This window comes from Nuphar pumila, chromosome 7 (genome assembly GCF_984573655.1).
Source record: "Nuphar pumila chromosome 7, dmNupPumi1.hap1.1, whole genome shotgun sequence".
Taxonomy (NCBI): domain Eukaryota; kingdom Viridiplantae; phylum Streptophyta; class Magnoliopsida; order Nymphaeales; family Nymphaeaceae; genus Nuphar; species Nuphar pumila.
The window spans coordinates 111,545,987-111,562,179 of record NC_143255.1 but is presented as its reverse complement, the minus strand read 5'-3'; the positions used below and the strand labels follow the sequence as shown (position 1 = coordinate 111,562,179).

Genomic DNA, 16,193 nt, shown 5'->3' with positions numbered 1-16,193 from the left:
CAAAACAAAACAAAACAAAACAGCTAAACCCAATATTTTTTCTACCTTTTCTCATCTCCCACTTTACATTTGGTTCTCAAGACAGAATATTACCTCTTTTTTCTTGTAAAGTATGTGAAATGAACTTAATTGGTTGAAAATATCAAATTTTGGTTAAACCTGCTCCAAATTGGCTTATGTGAATTGTGAGGTGCACATAAGTAGAGATTTTTTTTTTTAAACGAGGAACGAGGTAACCACCCCTAAGCTCAAAGACCTAATCTCACTGGCTAAGCCTGTTGTACTTACTGTCTCTGTCCTCTGACCGTGTAAATCTGTGGGGGCACCCCTTATACTCATAGAGTGCCCTGCTTCAACATGAGCAAGGGACATGATACACATACTTTTGGTAAAGCAAGAGGCTGACATTTGCGAGAATGGAACCTTGACCACCTGCCTTGTAGCCAAGGCCCTCTCCCACTACCCCAAACCCCTTGGGGCTAAATATAAAACTTCCTTGAATGTATCTTTCCATGTTGGCATGGTAGATGGTGTTGGTTCTGGTTGGGGTGCCTGGTCTTTGGCTGGATCAAGTAAGAAATTTGATATTGAATTCCTTTAGGGTCAGACTCATTCATATGTTTGATGATGAGAGAATGCTGCCAACTTGAATGGAAGTCTAAATCCAAAAGCCCATTGTCTAAACCTGATTAGTTCAACATATCTCTATTGAGAATGGGGGTATTAGGGATGACATTGACAGGCAAATTGGTGCAAAGAAACTAGAATTCGAACACTCATCGATAAATATGATATTCTTTATATAAGTTTTAATAATAGCATAAAGGCCTTTTTGATATAGTGGTGTTTATTTCCACCACAGACTAGAGTATTTACTTGCCTTCTGGAAATATAATGCACATTAAAGAGATAAAGAAAGACTTTCCTTTACATACTAACGAAACAAACAAAGCCTTAGACCCTGTTTGGATGACAATAGATAAAACCAGGTTTTTGGCAAACTTGGTTTTTGGAAAACCAGTCTTGTGGGTGTTTGGATGACCCAAAACCTCAAAAACCAGGTTTTGGGTTTCCAAAATTCAAAAAAGGTGAAAAAAGGTCGGGCCATTTTCCAGAAAGCCAACAATCAAGAAATGGCCGGGCTAGTCCCACCTGGCAAGGGGGGGCCAGTCTGGCCATCCCCCGATCGGTGTCTGGTCGAAAAATGGTCAAAAGTAAACAAAAGAAAAGTGAAAAAAACATGAAAAATAAAGAAAAAATGGCAGAGCCATTTTTCGACCAGCCAATGGCCGGGCTAGTCCCACCCAGGGGGCACCAGTTTGGCCATTTTCGGGCTGGTGTCTGGCTAGAAAGCCTAAAGTAAAAAAAGTGAATTAAAAATAAAAGAAAAAAAATGGTGAGCAATTTTCCAACCAACCAAAGACTAGGAAATGGCCGGGCTGGTCCCACCTAGTAAGAGAGGCACCAGTCCGGCCACTTTTTGGCTAGTGTCTGGCCGGAGAGCCTAAAAAAGGATGAAAATGTTAAAAATAAAAGAATACACGGCGAGACTAATTTTTGGCCGGCCAACAGTTAGAAAATGGTCGAGCTAGCGCCACCTAGTAAGGGGGTACCAATCCGTCCATTTTCCAATAGATGGCCAACTGAGAATGACTAGAAAGCCTAAAAAAAAGTGAAAAAGCATTAACAAAAATGACCACGCCATTTTCTGCTCAACCACTGACTGGAAAATGGCCGGGATCGGGTAGGGGGACACCAACTCGGCCATTTTTCAGTCAGTGGCTGGCAAGAAATGGCTAGACATTTTTTTTTTTTTGCAAAAAAAGAAAAAATCTGCAATTTTCTAACTGATTGCCGGCCAGAAAATGATCGGATTGGTGCCACGCCACCCAACTAGAACTAGTCTGACCATTAAATGACTACATATGATAGAGTGAGGGTGGGGAAGATTAACATCCTAGTCCCTCACCCCTGCCTGATAAACCTGGTTTTGGAAAAAAAAACTAGGGGTTGAGTGTTTTTTCATAAACCAGGTTTTGAATAAAACCTTATTTAAGGAAAACTCAGTTTTGAAACAATACATAAAACCAAGTTTTTCCCCATTAAAACATGGTTTTGGGCGTCATCCAAATGAGCCTTTCGTAAGCAAAAAGTTAAGTGCGAAAACAGCGATATAATCTTCAATGCATGTAAAAAAGAAAGTAACTGCAATCCCTTTTAAAATATATATAAAAAATAACATTCACATTGGTCAAAATTCGTTTGGGCCAAAATGTTCCCGCCCTTTTCTGCTTTACCCTTCTTCCATGCTTAGGCACTAAGGCTGGCTGGGTTCAGCCCCATAAATTTTCCCTTTGGACGGTGGAACTGGGGGATGGAGGACATGAAACCAAGATGAAGGTTAAAATCAAAACCTGTGCCGGGATGAACTTACACTTTCCCCCTCTTCACTCCATCGCCATCCTGATCCCCTTCTTGCCCCGCCCCATCCCCAATCCTTCTTTAGCGGATGACAATGGACCGAGGTGAAACCAGACTCGCCGTGTTTGTATAGATGATGGAGGACATGAAACAGAAATGGAGGCAGAGATGGAGGGCGACTAGGGTTTTAATGTTTAAATATATTTATTTTAATAGTATTTTGTCGATGAAAAACTCATGTAGATGCCTTCCACACCACCCTAAAAAATATTTGATATAATCAACTAATCAAGAAGAAAAATATAAGAGTTCACATGGTAGAAGGTAAACAAAAGTTGGAAAAAGGAGAAAGAATCAACACGACATAATATATATATATATATATAATATGAGATAATTTTTGGTAAACAGATAAGGGGGCATTGTGCGTTGGATAAATTGGCTGAAATGGTGGGCCCCGAAATCTCTCCACACCCACCTCCCCTCCTCCCTCTTTATTTCTTACCTCTTTCCCTGCCAGCCGAGAGAGAGATAGAGATAGAGAGAGAGAGTCCAGCACGAGAAGGCAAAGAGAAGGAAGGCGACGACGACGACGGTGGCGGTGAAGCCCTGGAATCGGAGGAAGACGAGGGCACCTCCACCAACAGCGGCAGCGGAGCCTTCTTCTACCATCGCATCGCCCGCTTATTCTTCTTCTTCTTCTTCGTGGTTGTTGGGGCCGGCGCTTGGGGTTTCGGTGGGGAAACGAACGCAGAGGACAAGGTCGAGGACGACGACGTCTTGGGCGTCGGTGACATTCCCTCAGAAGCGGTTCCCAGCGAAGGTACTGCGTCTCACATCCTGAGTTGTTGTGCGTTTTTGTTAGGGGTTTCTCTGAGATCTTCGTCTTCAGCGGGTTTTCGTCGGAATTCACGGCTGGGAGAGCGTTGATCTGGTTGAAGAGGCTCCGCTTCTGCGTTGTTTCAGAGAGTTAGGGTTTTGTTTATTCCCGGATGCGCTCCGTTTGGTCCAAGGATGGGAATTCGGGGGAGCTGGGGATGGAAGGGCTTGTGGGTTGAGTCTGCAGTTTGTAGATCTCCGCTGCTCTCTTATCCTGGCTTGCGGTCTAGAAGCGATGATCGGCTGCTATTCGCGTGGGATTAAAACTTGCTCTTTTCGAGTTGTCGATTTCTCCTTGTGAATCTCTCCTCCATCTCTTCATGTGATGGTGAAGAAAATGGGGCTCCCTTGCTAGGCTTTCTTTTTTTCTCCGATAGTTGGGTTTCTCAGAGCGGCAAGCTTGGCGTTTGGGGAGATGCTGGCGATATTTACCACCGAAGCTTCGTTTAGCCGCGTGACTCCTCCTCATGGTTTGTGCTTGTGAGACTTAGTTCTCAAGATGGAGATAGATGTTTTCTGGTTCCGATTGAATCGTGCTTTTGTAATTACAAGGGTGTCTTTTAGGTTCTATTATTTACTTTCCCTTCTGTTTTTCACCGTCTCCTGCATCTAGCTAGCTGTGGAAAGTGGTGTTTTTTTAATGCTGATATGGAGACTACGGTGGTTTAAAATCATGATTGATGATCACAATATATATGATTATAGAGCAAAAGATGGAAGGATATTGGATAGGCTTGTCCATTCACGATGTCCTTGTATTTGTGGAGATCCGTTGAATACTTGGAGTAGGTTTTGAGCCTTGCAATTCTTGGACATCTTGTGTATTATCGTGAAACGAATCTGATCCGAATACTCAATTGGGTTTTCTGCAATTTTAATGCTAGATGAGTTGTACTGAATCAGGCACAAGAAAAGGATAAGTTAGAGTTCGATAATTATTGCATAGTTTGAATACCTCCTTAAGGTCTTTTTGGGCGTGCATATGTTTTGGTTAGATTAAGGCGGTCATTACATTGGACTTCCTTGAAACCGTGCTTTGAACACAGGTTGTTGAGAAGACCTTGCTGCTGGTTAATGATCTGCCTCGAGGTAATATTTTTAGGAACAAGCACTGGGATACAAGGTATACCGGCTGTAGGCTTGAGCGGTAAAGCATCAAGTTGTGAAATTGTTGCTTAATAGTCTGGATCTATGGTTTGATGTTTGGGTTAATGGTCTGTGCTCTTGTTTATTTTGCAGAAATATGTGACAGGTGATCATGATTATATTGGGAAAGATCATGAGTCTGTCCAGGTGATTAGGGGGGGGGACGGTTTTTGTTGTGTATGTGGAGATAGTTATGATGGAAAACCTGGGTCAGTGTTAGGTCTTATATCTTTGGATTGATCATTGAATTTCTTCTGTATGACTTTATTATAAAGGGTATTGATTTCTGTTACAATTCCATGATCAGTTATGTTTGTCTTCATGATTCTGATGGTGGGCATAAATGCAGACACATCCGTCTTGATGTATGGTATATTATGTAATGCTTATGATTGCTATTTAACCCAAATCTCTGCAAAATTTGCAGATTTATTATTGTACCTGCAGTGGAAGACCAGCATCTGCTCCTGCTACATGTATTTCTTCTTCAGGGTCTCCTGGTAATCTAGCACAGAGTAGTTTGTGTGAGATATGCGGTAGGAACACACTGTTTGATGGAAGAGAAGACATATCAGTGAAAATGCCAAGTAAAGTGGAAACTGAGCTTCCCCGAGTCATAGATCCAGACCTTAACTGGAAAACAGGTTCAAAAGCATCAAAAGGTAATAAGAGGGCCATCAGACGAGCGAGGACTGCATTAACAGGTAGTCTTAAGAAGTCACCAAATACAGAAGGTTTATCTTGCATTGAAGATTCAAAAAACAATGTCCCCCAGAAAATGGAGGAAACACCAGTTTCTGAATCTGAAAAGGTCTGTATTTGTCTCTTGCAGCTGCCTTTTCACTGTGCTCATTAGTCCATTACCTGTAATAACACACACACACACACACACACACTCTCTCTCTCTCTCTCTCTCTCTCGGATGATCTAATCATGTCTTTTTCCCATTTTTTATATGAACTAATCACGACTTCTTTTTTTTCAGCTTGGTATCTCTGTCCTTAGTCGGCGATTTAGTGATGCAGTTGTTAGTGTTCCCATTAAGAAAAGGCTTGTTGCACTGTTCCGGTCTCCATCACCTCCACCTCAAACACCTTCCCCACGTGCAACAGAACCTGATCACATTCTCAACTCTCCTTTGGATTCTACAGAATCTTTTCTAGATCCTCATAAAGATAGGCATGTTCCAGTAGGTTGTTATGTTGCAGAGGAACTGCTGCAAATAAGCAAAGGCAAAATCAAGGTGGAGAATGCGCATCACTTAGAGTCAGAGATAGAAAAATCTGTTCCTGTGGCACATATTTCTCTCTCTGAGCAAGGTGTTGATATTGTAGATTTCTCTGGTATTTCAATGTTGGCAGCTGCTGCTTGCAAAAGTGATCTAGGAAGCAGTATCAGTCATTTTGAAAGTGTGGTTGAAGTTCTTCAATATTCTGATAATAAATATGGAATGTCAGCTGGGATGAATAATGAATTACTCTTGGAACAAAATCAAAAGCGTGGACAAGATGGAAAGCTGAATTATCCCAAGGCCCAAATTTTAAGCAGCAAAGAATATGATGATAGTGAGAAGGAAAATTTAGTCCACATAAAAAGCAACTCTGCTGGTGCCTGCAGTGTTAGCCAAAAAGATATTCTCATTGATGGAGGCCGTTGCGTGGATTCCATGAATGCAGTAGGTTCTCTTTCTCCAAATGATTTGGAAAGGTTTCCAAGCACTTCTTTGGACAAAGAGAGAGGAATATGGGAGAGGCCTGATTCCTCTTTTTCATGGGTGGATAGGACAAGCTGGGATTTGAATATTGTCATGGATGAGTGGGAGAGTCCTTCAAATAACATTGTGATTGGTGAAGATGAAAGATGCAAGGATAAGGTGGGCAAGATGGAAGGGCACCAGGTGAACATGGTCGGAGGGGAAAATCTTCAAACCAAAATGCTATCAGAAGGTGTTCTTGCGGAAGTGCTTGTTAAAGACGAGCATGAAGATGGCCATAGATCGAGGGACACAACTTGCAACATTTTATGGCAATTGGATTCTAAGGTTCCCATGCCTATGCAGTTGTGTTCAACATCTGGTCCTGAATCATGTTGTGGTAAAGAGCTTGGTGATAATTCTTTGGGAATGTCTGAATTGCAGAGGCAGGATCCTGACACCGAAGTGTCTGAAGAACCCGCTTATCCTTGCCGGAATTCTCAAGTAGGTTGTAAATCAGAGGGTGATGGGTTTGAATGTTTTTCAGCTACTACAGATGTTGCATTTGTTAATACGGATAGACATTTCGTGGATACAATAACAAGAGCTGATGGAAACAGTGGCTCGTCAGAGAAGGAGGAATATCCCTGTAATAAAGGTATTGCTGGCACTGATACTGCATTAGTTGTATCTGGTACAATGACAGAAGCTGAAGGAAATGGGGGCTTGTCAGAGGGGGAAGAGTATCCTTGTAGCAGAGGTCTTGCTAGCACTGATACTGGACTAATTGGTTCTAGTACAATGGCAGCAGCTGATGGAAATGGGGGCTCATCAGCGGGGGAAGAACATCCCTGTAGTGAAGATGTTTCTGTCACTGATACTGGGCCTGTTATTTCTAGTTCCTCTGAACATGGTTGTGTACTTGCAGAGGATAATGATGTGCTTCTTAGTCGTGTTGTGGAAAGAAATGTTGATGAAACATCACATCCTTCTGATGATGATTCTTCCATGGGACGTGCAGCCATGGTTGAGGAAAAGATAGATGCGGTATCTGATCATGATGACAAACATTTGATGATAGCTAATGAGGGTGATTCACTGGTGGACCATGAAATGAACAGTTCTATTGTTCAAAATTATCATGATGGTCCTAGAAACAGTCCCCTTGAGCTGGATGGCGTTGCAACAGCTGATCATGATGCTAATATGGTTTGTCATCCTCCTATCAAGGAAGTGTGCCTTGTTAGAAAGAATAATGATGATGGTGCACCTGTTGAAAATGAACAGATTGACGAGGGCCCTGGACGTCTGGAAGTTTCATTAGAAACAGTGGTTTTCAATGAGCAAGAGACAGAATGCCCTGCAGTTGCTGGTGGGAATATTGATTCTGCTGAATTGCAAGAAAGCAGTGAAGAGAAGAATTTGGTGTGCGTGTGCATGGAACAAGATACAATTGCAACAGATCCTGTTTTGGTTGATTTCAGTTGTCACTGTGAGGCTTCTAAAAATTATATTGATGATCACATTAACAGCTTCGTTGAAGATTTACGGGGAGGTAACTATGAAAGTGACTATGAGTCAGATAGTTCTCGAAAAGTTCCTAAACTTGCTGCTATTGGTGTGGGAACCACAAGCAAGCCATATGCAGATGATGACTCTCAGTGTGAAGATGGTGAATTCAGAGAGTTGCTTGTACCTGGTTGGCAGGAAGATGCTATTGAAGATGAACATGTGGTTTATGGATATTCAGACAATAGAGACATTGATGATTTTGGTACTACTGTAGATAATCACAATGCAGAATCGTTACAAGTTGAGAGCACAGATTGCAAAGGGAAAATGCCACTGGAATCTTTTCCTTCAGTCATTTCAGAGGATGCTACATGTACTGAGAAGAATATGGAAGCGGCCAGTGTTCAGAACCATCATAATCAGTCATTACAAACAGAAGTTTCTGATACTGGGTCTGGCATAAATAGATCTATGAAGGTATTGAGAAAAGTCTCAAAGGGACACACTGAAAGAAAAAAAAACAGTGTAAAGGTTGGCAACAACATTGATATTGTCAAAGGATCCAGTGGTAACAGGGATGAAGTGACAACTTGTAAGGAAGCTGCCATGGAATTGGGTAATGCAGTGAGTCCACCTGCAAAATCATTACAAAGGGATGCGTTCTCAGATGTACATAACAACTCTCAGAAGGCTGAGGCTACTCAAGATGGTACCCAGAGAAATGAGGATGTTAGCTCCAATGGGCCCAATGCTGGAGAATCCCTGAAAAGGGGTGGGTCAACGCCAGGCAGAGAGCTATCATCCCGGATTCAAGGTCCAGTCTCATCTAATACTGATATTGGAAAGGAGAGGATACATGCACATCGAAACAGGCAATCCTCTTTGCTGCACCTACAGTTTTCAGTTTTCCCTTCCCTTTTATTGATTTTTTTTCACCATGACCAAAATTCTTGAAATTTGATCTTGTAAGAATCTAGTGCTTACTTTCCTGTTTATTCTTCCAGGGTTGATGCTTATAATGATACAAAACAAATCGGAAGGGATGCTGGTCAAGGGAGGGAATCTTCCATACGTGTCCATGCTCGAGGAAGAGGAGGTGATTGGTTGGACTCTCCAGGTGGTTATTGGGGTCCAAACCGATGCCGTTCACCTACTCGTTATGGTGTTTCTGGTTTTGGACGTACAGGGCCGAATAATGCTGCTTCTGTTGCTGCAGCGAAGTTACATAGCAGTGGCTTTATTATTGCTCCTGATGGCACCGTTGTAAAGGCAGGTGGGATGTGGACCAGCGACAGGATCGGTGGGCAACACATAAGCACGTCACCAAGAGTTTTGCGTGGTGCACTTGTGAGACAAAGATCACCAACAGACCAAGATGAGGATTTGAGCTTTGATCTTCAGTTAGGACTTGAATCGGTTAGAGATATCAGCCCTGATAGGATTATTAATGTGGGCAGGGGCAGATCACATGGATATGGTCCTAGGATGATTGGTTTGGGTCCTAGAGAAAGGTACGGTGGACCATTGGACGGTGACAGGATCGGTTCGTACTTGCACGCAGACCATTCTGCGAACCGAAGAGAAAGGAGCTTTTCACCTGGTCAGAGAAGGACCTCTCCTCTCTGTGTATCTCCTTGTACCAGGTCTCCTAGAAGATCAAGAACTCGATCACCTCGGATGTGGACTTCCCCTAGAGGAAGAAATGCACTTGTAAATGACGAGGGACAAGGTTTACACACACGTAGTAGATCTCCAAATTTCAGGTCGGAGACTAGAATGGAAAGAATTAGATCACCTCGCCGCAGGCCTATTTTTGTAGAACACCTGGACAGATTTATTCCATCATCCCATGATATCTCTTCTTCATCTCATGCATCCAGATGGATTGATGAAAGGAGGGATATGGGTCAGTTCAGAGAGGAGTTTCGGAGAACTGCATTGGAAAGGAGCTCACCTGAAAGAGTTTTCTCACAAAGCGGCCGTAGATATGGCATGTTGGTGTCACAACGAAGGATGAAGGATAATGAGTACTTTAGGTATGTGCGGTCTACTAGGTCCCCTGAATTAGATGTTGATGGTCGAGGACCAAGGTATGATATGTCTGAGGATGAGAGGAGGAAACATTGTGAACGATATGGGTTAGATCATCCTAGTAGGCTATATGATATGGATGGTGATGACAGGCGCCTCCCATATGATGTTGAAGATGGGTTTGAGGGGCACAGTTCCCATGGAAATGCTGCAGAGTTCCAGAGAAGAGGAAGTCCAAGAGATTACAATCGGAGTATAGAGAGAAGGCTTGGGGATGCATCCAGGAGAATTTCACCCAGAGAAGATGGAGCAGGTCATTTTAGGTATGGCAGAAAAGGAAGGATCAGCCCAAACTTCAAGCGTTTTGGAGTTGGTGATGACGACATGGTTCCTAGAAGGCGAAGGCCTTCATGATTGTCAGGAGGAATGGTTCTCTTGGAGTTTCCTATTTGGGTGCTTCTGTGCCTGTGATGAATGATGCTGTAAATCTCTATCAGCAGCAAGAGGCATCATAACCCTAGACCTGCTTTCATCTTAACAGCATTTGTAAGAACCACAGCACTATTAGGAGTGCCTTTGCAGATTTTATTTGGGCTCATGTCCCTTTTTCTTTCATGGGTCCATTGCTAATGTAATTATATATTGTACAAGGCTGTGCTATCACGATCATTCTGTGGGCATGGTTTATATCAAATTCCGAAGGTATCAGTGGTCAATGGTTCAGCTGATTATTCATGTTAGTACAACTTCTGCCGCTGATTAGAAAAGTTAACCTTGTGGAAGAACCTCTTTAAAATATGTAAGTGGAGCATATGACTGGATGGTTGCCATACATATTCATGAGGATGATGGCTATTCCTTGTGTTCTTCTGCCATTGTAATGAATTTTCTTCAGCATTGTACAAATAATTATATGAAGTCCTATATGAAATCCAGATTCACATTTTCCTTCCAATGAATCTGAGAGGCAATTATGCTAAAATAATATAAATAATATGATGGAGTTCTGGAGTGGTGGCTATTTTGGCCTTTTTGTAAATGGACTCGTGTAATTTATACAAGCATCATCTGAAGTTGGTTTTGCACCTAAAGTGGATAGTCTTATTATAGATGAATTTGTAATGATTAGTCCAGTTGTTCAGCATAGATATCTTGAAATTGCTGGCATTTATCAGATAGGATCTTTAACAAAAAACTTCACTGTGTCTTCAGAAATGGATTTGATGAAGAGTTGGAGGTTTACATTGGCTAAGTTCACCACTGTACTGGACAATTCTGATTTGTGGTACCATGGAGACTAGCATAGACTTTTGGCACTTGTAGTGGCATTATATCTGTACTTTCAGCAGCACTGTGTCTATTACATAGCCAAGTTCGGCTTGATAAACTGAGTCTCACATCCATGTCCTCATCTACTTTGTACATGTGAATTGTTAAGCTTGGGATTTGTTGATTGAGTTGTACACTCGGGGACTATTGCCACATCATATTCATACTCATGGTTCAGTAAACCCTACCAAAAAAATTATCTGGCGATCTGCTCTTATTTCCTTCCCCCCGCCCCTCTCTCAGTTGCTGAAGTGCTTTATATTTAGCTCAATTGATAGCAGATGGCAGTTGTGCTTTATTTTCCTGAAGATCATATCCAATTAGGCAATTTAACCATAATGTTAAGTTGTTCATGATGAGTATGTTTATGCAAATCCATTTTCCTATGAACGAAGCAGAGTTATTTGCGCAGATATATTAATTAGAGAAGTTTTTTGTAAACCATATGCTATATAGTCAAAAGTGCTAGGCCACCCCTAAAAAGACTAGGTCGGATTAGCAGACTAATCAGTACCGTAATTTTTAAAAAATTAAAAAATATAAAAAAATGCAAATGAACTGTTAAAATTAGTAACAAACGTGTATGCAACATAAAATCAATCACCATAAAAAAAATGTCAAACATTATAATATACATATTACATGAATACTAAATTACTAGCTCAACTTTAGAGATAAGTTTTATTCTTCATGCTCCAACTACCATATAATATTTCTTGAGCACAAAATTGCCTACAAACAACTATTTGTTATGGGAATCTCAATTTATCACACTATTAATCTCATATGACTTATACAAATTCATTGATGAATCAAAATCATGCCCTTCTTTATGCAATATGAAAAGTAAATACTCAATCTTGAGTTTATTAAATGGCAATTCTTAGCTGGCTTATACCCTCTTTATCTGAACCCGGTCACACATAGGTCGTTGGCTAAAAAACCTCATATGATGTCTGGGAAGTCTTAAAAGACATATGTTCACCCTCGATCTAGCATGTCGTAGTGAAAAGATCAACTCCATAGACTTAAAAAATGAGAGTAAGGTATTGATGAGCTTTTCCAAAAAGCAAAATCAATCACCCACCAGTTGGCCATGGCAGGTAAACTTGTCCTAGATGAAGAGTTTGTTCTGTTTATTTTACTAGCTCTTCTCTATGAGTATGTGGCTTTCAGAGTCTCCATGTCTACACATTCCGACCACATCACCATAGACCAGCTTCATAACCCACTTCTTTCAGAGGAAGCTTATATAGCCAACTCCTCCACAACTAGTCATGATGCAACTTTCCTTCTTTGATAGTGTGCATGAAATTTCTAAACCTTTAGATTTGATATTTGTTGATGTGTGGAGACCTACCCTAATCTTGGCACTCAAGGTTTCAAATATTATCTCAGTTTTGTGGATGTTTTCTCTTGATTCACCAAGATATTTTTATGAAAAATAAATTGGATGTAGTTACTATTTTTCAAAAATTTAAATCTCATGTTGAAAATGTTGTTGGGTCAAAAATCAAGTTTTTACAAATTCACTGTGGAAAAGAATTTAAGGCTTTAGATCTGTTTCTTAAGGTTTATGGGATTGGACATCGGATTTCCTATCCACACACACACAAGAACAAAATAGATCAGATGAGCACAAACATTGACACATTGTTGAAACACATGCACAGGGAGATTTTTAGCAAGGTGTGCACACGCTCAGCGCCCAAGCGTTGGGTGTGCCCGCACATGCATAACCCGTGTTTGAAGTGAATGATCAACACAATAGGTTCAAACCAAGATTAGAAAGGCATAGTTTACATTTCAGAGAGCGTGATTTTGAGCCCAATACTCAAGCATATGGGGCATATGATGAGATGGGTTTGGGAACGAGTCAAATGCATTCGTCTCATGGCGCATATCACACACTTGATTACCCACACATGCACTTTCAAAATGGTTGCCATGAGCATGCTCAAACAATGTCGAGGTCCATAAAAATGCAATTTTCAATCTTTTTTGGCAAAGACCCATTGGATTGAGTTTACAAAGTGAGACAATACTTTATAAGCCATAACTTGGGTCAAGTACATAAAGTAAGATGTGCAGTCATGAACTTGGAAGACGAATCCTTAAGATGGTTTTGTTGGTATGACCAAAGGCATGGTCAACCAACATGGGATGTGCTCGAGCAAGAGTTGCTCAAGCACTTTGGACCAACTCCTTACACCAACTATAGAGTGAAAATGAAGCAAATCCGTCAAATGGGTCCAGTCTAAAAATATCAAGCTCAATTTGAGGATCTTTGTTCTTTGTGTAATGTTTGAAATGATGATGTTCTTTTGAGTGTTTTCCTTAGTGGTTTAAAAGATAAAAGTTTAATCAACACACTATCACAAAATCAACAACAAAAAATAAAGAGAAAAGAAGATAAAGCCGAGCAAGGGAGAGAGAGAAAGAAAGACAAATAGAGAGAGGAGATGAAGAAGATAAAGCGGAGGAAGGGGGAATGATATAGCCACAGAGAGAGAAAAAGAAGAAGAGGAAGGGGGAAAAAGAAAGAGAGAGATAGAGAAAGAAGAAGAAGAAGAGGAGGCAGAGGAAGGGGGGAGAAGAAAATGAGTCAGAGAGAGGGGGGGGGGGGGGGGGGCGAAGAAGATGATGAGTCAGGAAGAGAAAAAGAGAGACAAAGAAATGCAGAGGAAGGGTCCAAAGAAGAGAGAGAGATGGCAAGAAGAAGAGGTAGAGGAAGTGGGAGAGAAAAAGAGATTGAGAGAGGAGGAGAAGAAGAAGAGGTGGAGGAAGAAGAAACTGAGGAGGGGGGAGAATAAGAAGAAGTGGAGGAAGGGAGAAGAAGAAGAAGCATGCATACTTGAAGCGATGATGGTGCTATGAGGGCAACGATGAAGGGCACATGAGGGCAATGGCAGAGGGTGGGCAAGGATGAGGGCAGAGGGCGTCTGAGGGCAACACCATGATTGTGAGAGTGAGTGAGAGAGAAGAGAAAAAACAAGAGAAAGAGGAGAAGGGTTTTATAACAAAGAACACCACATCAAAATAGAAGATTGGGAAGCCAAAAATGCCCAAATTCTTTCTTGGTTTATTAATAGCATGGACCTCAAAATTGCGGCAATTGTAGTCAAATTTAATAAGGCAAGTGAAACATGATTTTTTCTTAGATGTATGTTCATGCAAAAATACTTTTTACAATAAAAGATTTGAGATGTTAAACAAGGAGATAAGATTGTGAGAGACTATTATGGTACTCTCTCACCTCTTTAGAATGAATTAGCCTTGCTTGAACCCATATGAGAAGTTCCGCCATTGAAAAGAGACAAAAACAACTTGCAGAGAAACAAATTTCTTTCCTTTCTATTCGGGTTAAAACCTGAATTTGATCAAGTTAGATCCAATATCTTGCATAGGACCAAAACTACTTCAATTGATGATGCGCTTGGAGAAATATACCAAGTCGAGACCTGACTTGGCATGATAAAAGGAAGTTAAGAGGTTTTTGTTGTGTCAAGTCTCGGTAATAATGTTAAAGTATATAAACCTCTTCAATTTTGAAAAAACAACAATGTAAGAGGAACATATAACAATGAAGGAAGAAGATGAATGATTTGTCATTTTTGTGAAGAGGTGGGACACATTAGACCAGATTGTCCTAAGCTAAAAAGAAATGTAGCAACCGTTGAAGAAACACCACTCAAAAAAGGTGGTGAAAGTACTATGAGAGGAGCACTTAAGGATTCTATTAAACATCTAACAGAAGCATTTCAACAATTCCTTAAGACCTTCTCTACATTTACTTTCGATGTTGTCGTATCTACTTCCTTTTCTCCAGGTATGCTTTCTTGGATTCTTGACTCCGGTGCCTCTTTTCACATGACCCCTTTAGATTCTCTCTTATCCGAATGCACAAAATCTTTTTATAACTCTTGTGTTTCTATGGCTGATGAAACTAATCTTGAAATCAAAAGTATTGCAATATTTTCAAATATTTCAAAAAAAAATCATGTACCTAATAAAGTTAGAGTTGTTCTAAAACTTAATTTAAATCTTTTATCCTCTCTCAAATCTCAGATTATGGGTATGAGGTCTCCTTCTCATAAAAAAAAATTAGGTGCAGGATTGCTAGGCAAGGAAGCTGATTGGGGAAGGGTATAGGAAATAAAACCTCTACTACATGATTTTCTTTATCTTTTCAAAGAATTATTTTGTAATTTTGTCAAGAAAAAAGATATTTCTGTATGGCATTAAAGATTAGGTCATCCTAATTATCTAAGTTATCTATTTTTCCATTTTTGAAAAACTCTTGTAATAAAGAGTTTATATGTAACAAATGTATTCTTAAATAAATGAAGAAGATCCCTTTAATTTGGTCCTAGAACTTTTATTTCATTAAAACCTTTTGAACTTGTACACTCGGATGTATGAGGACCATGCCAGTTATGTCAAAAGGAGGACTCTCCTATTATGTTATATTCATTGATGATTATACTAGGTATACTTGGATCTATTTTTTTAGGTAAAAATCTGATGTATTCTCATGTTTTAAATTTTTTTATAAAATTATACAAAACCAATTTCAAACAAATATTGTTATTTTTTGATCAGATTTAGTGGGAGAATATTTATCTATTGACTTCAAAAATTATTTAAAATAAAATGAGATTTCACACTAAAGATTTTGTCCAAATACTCCTCAACAAAATGGTTTATCTGAGAGAAATCATCGACATCTAATTAAAACTACAAGAACTTTGCTTATCTCAAAAAATATTTCAAAATTTTTTTGGGTTGAAAGTGCCCTAAGCTTATCTTATCAACTGAATGCCTTCATTCACTTTGCAAAACATATCTCCAATTGAAAAACTATATCAAACCATTCATGATCTAAGAATCTTAAGAATCTTTGGATGCAAATGTTTTATACTTATTGACAAAAAAAATAAATTATCTCTTAAAGCTACTGAATGTGTGTTTCTTGGTTATGGTAATAACAAAAAAGGGTATATATGCTATGATAAAAAAAATGACAAATTATGTCTCAAGAAATGTTAACTTTCTCAAAAGTAAAAATGGTTTTGATAAGCCTAACGATAGTTTTGAGTATTCCTTTTTGTTTGATTTATTGCCTCCTGATAGTGGTATGCGATAATGATATATATATCGAGGACTGGTATTCCCATGGAAG

At 40.0% G+C, this 16,193-nt stretch overlaps 1 protein-coding gene across 2 annotated transcripts; it reads left to right on the top strand.

Annotated features, from left to right (window-relative positions):
• Window positions 1-2,944: 2,944 nt before the first annotated feature.
• On the top strand, window positions 2,945-10,637 carry LOC149832945 (uncharacterized). Of its 2 annotated transcripts, none has more exons than XM_090014789.1 (4): window positions 2,945-3,244; window positions 4,874-5,257; window positions 5,432-8,523; window positions 8,656-10,637. In XM_090014789.1, exons 2-4 carry the CDS (start codon window positions 5,027-5,029, stop codon window positions 10,094-10,096), a joined length of 4,764 nt encoding a protein of 1,587 aa, XP_089870915.1. In that variant the 5' UTR covers window positions 2,945-3,244; window positions 4,874-5,026; the 3' UTR covers window positions 10,097-10,637. The 2 variants fall into 2 exon arrangements, with proteins under 2 accessions (XP_089870915.1, XP_089870914.1); XM_090014788.1 differs by having other exon boundaries at window positions 2,955-3,770.
• The last annotated feature ends 5,556 nt before the right edge of the window (window positions 10,638-16,193 follow it).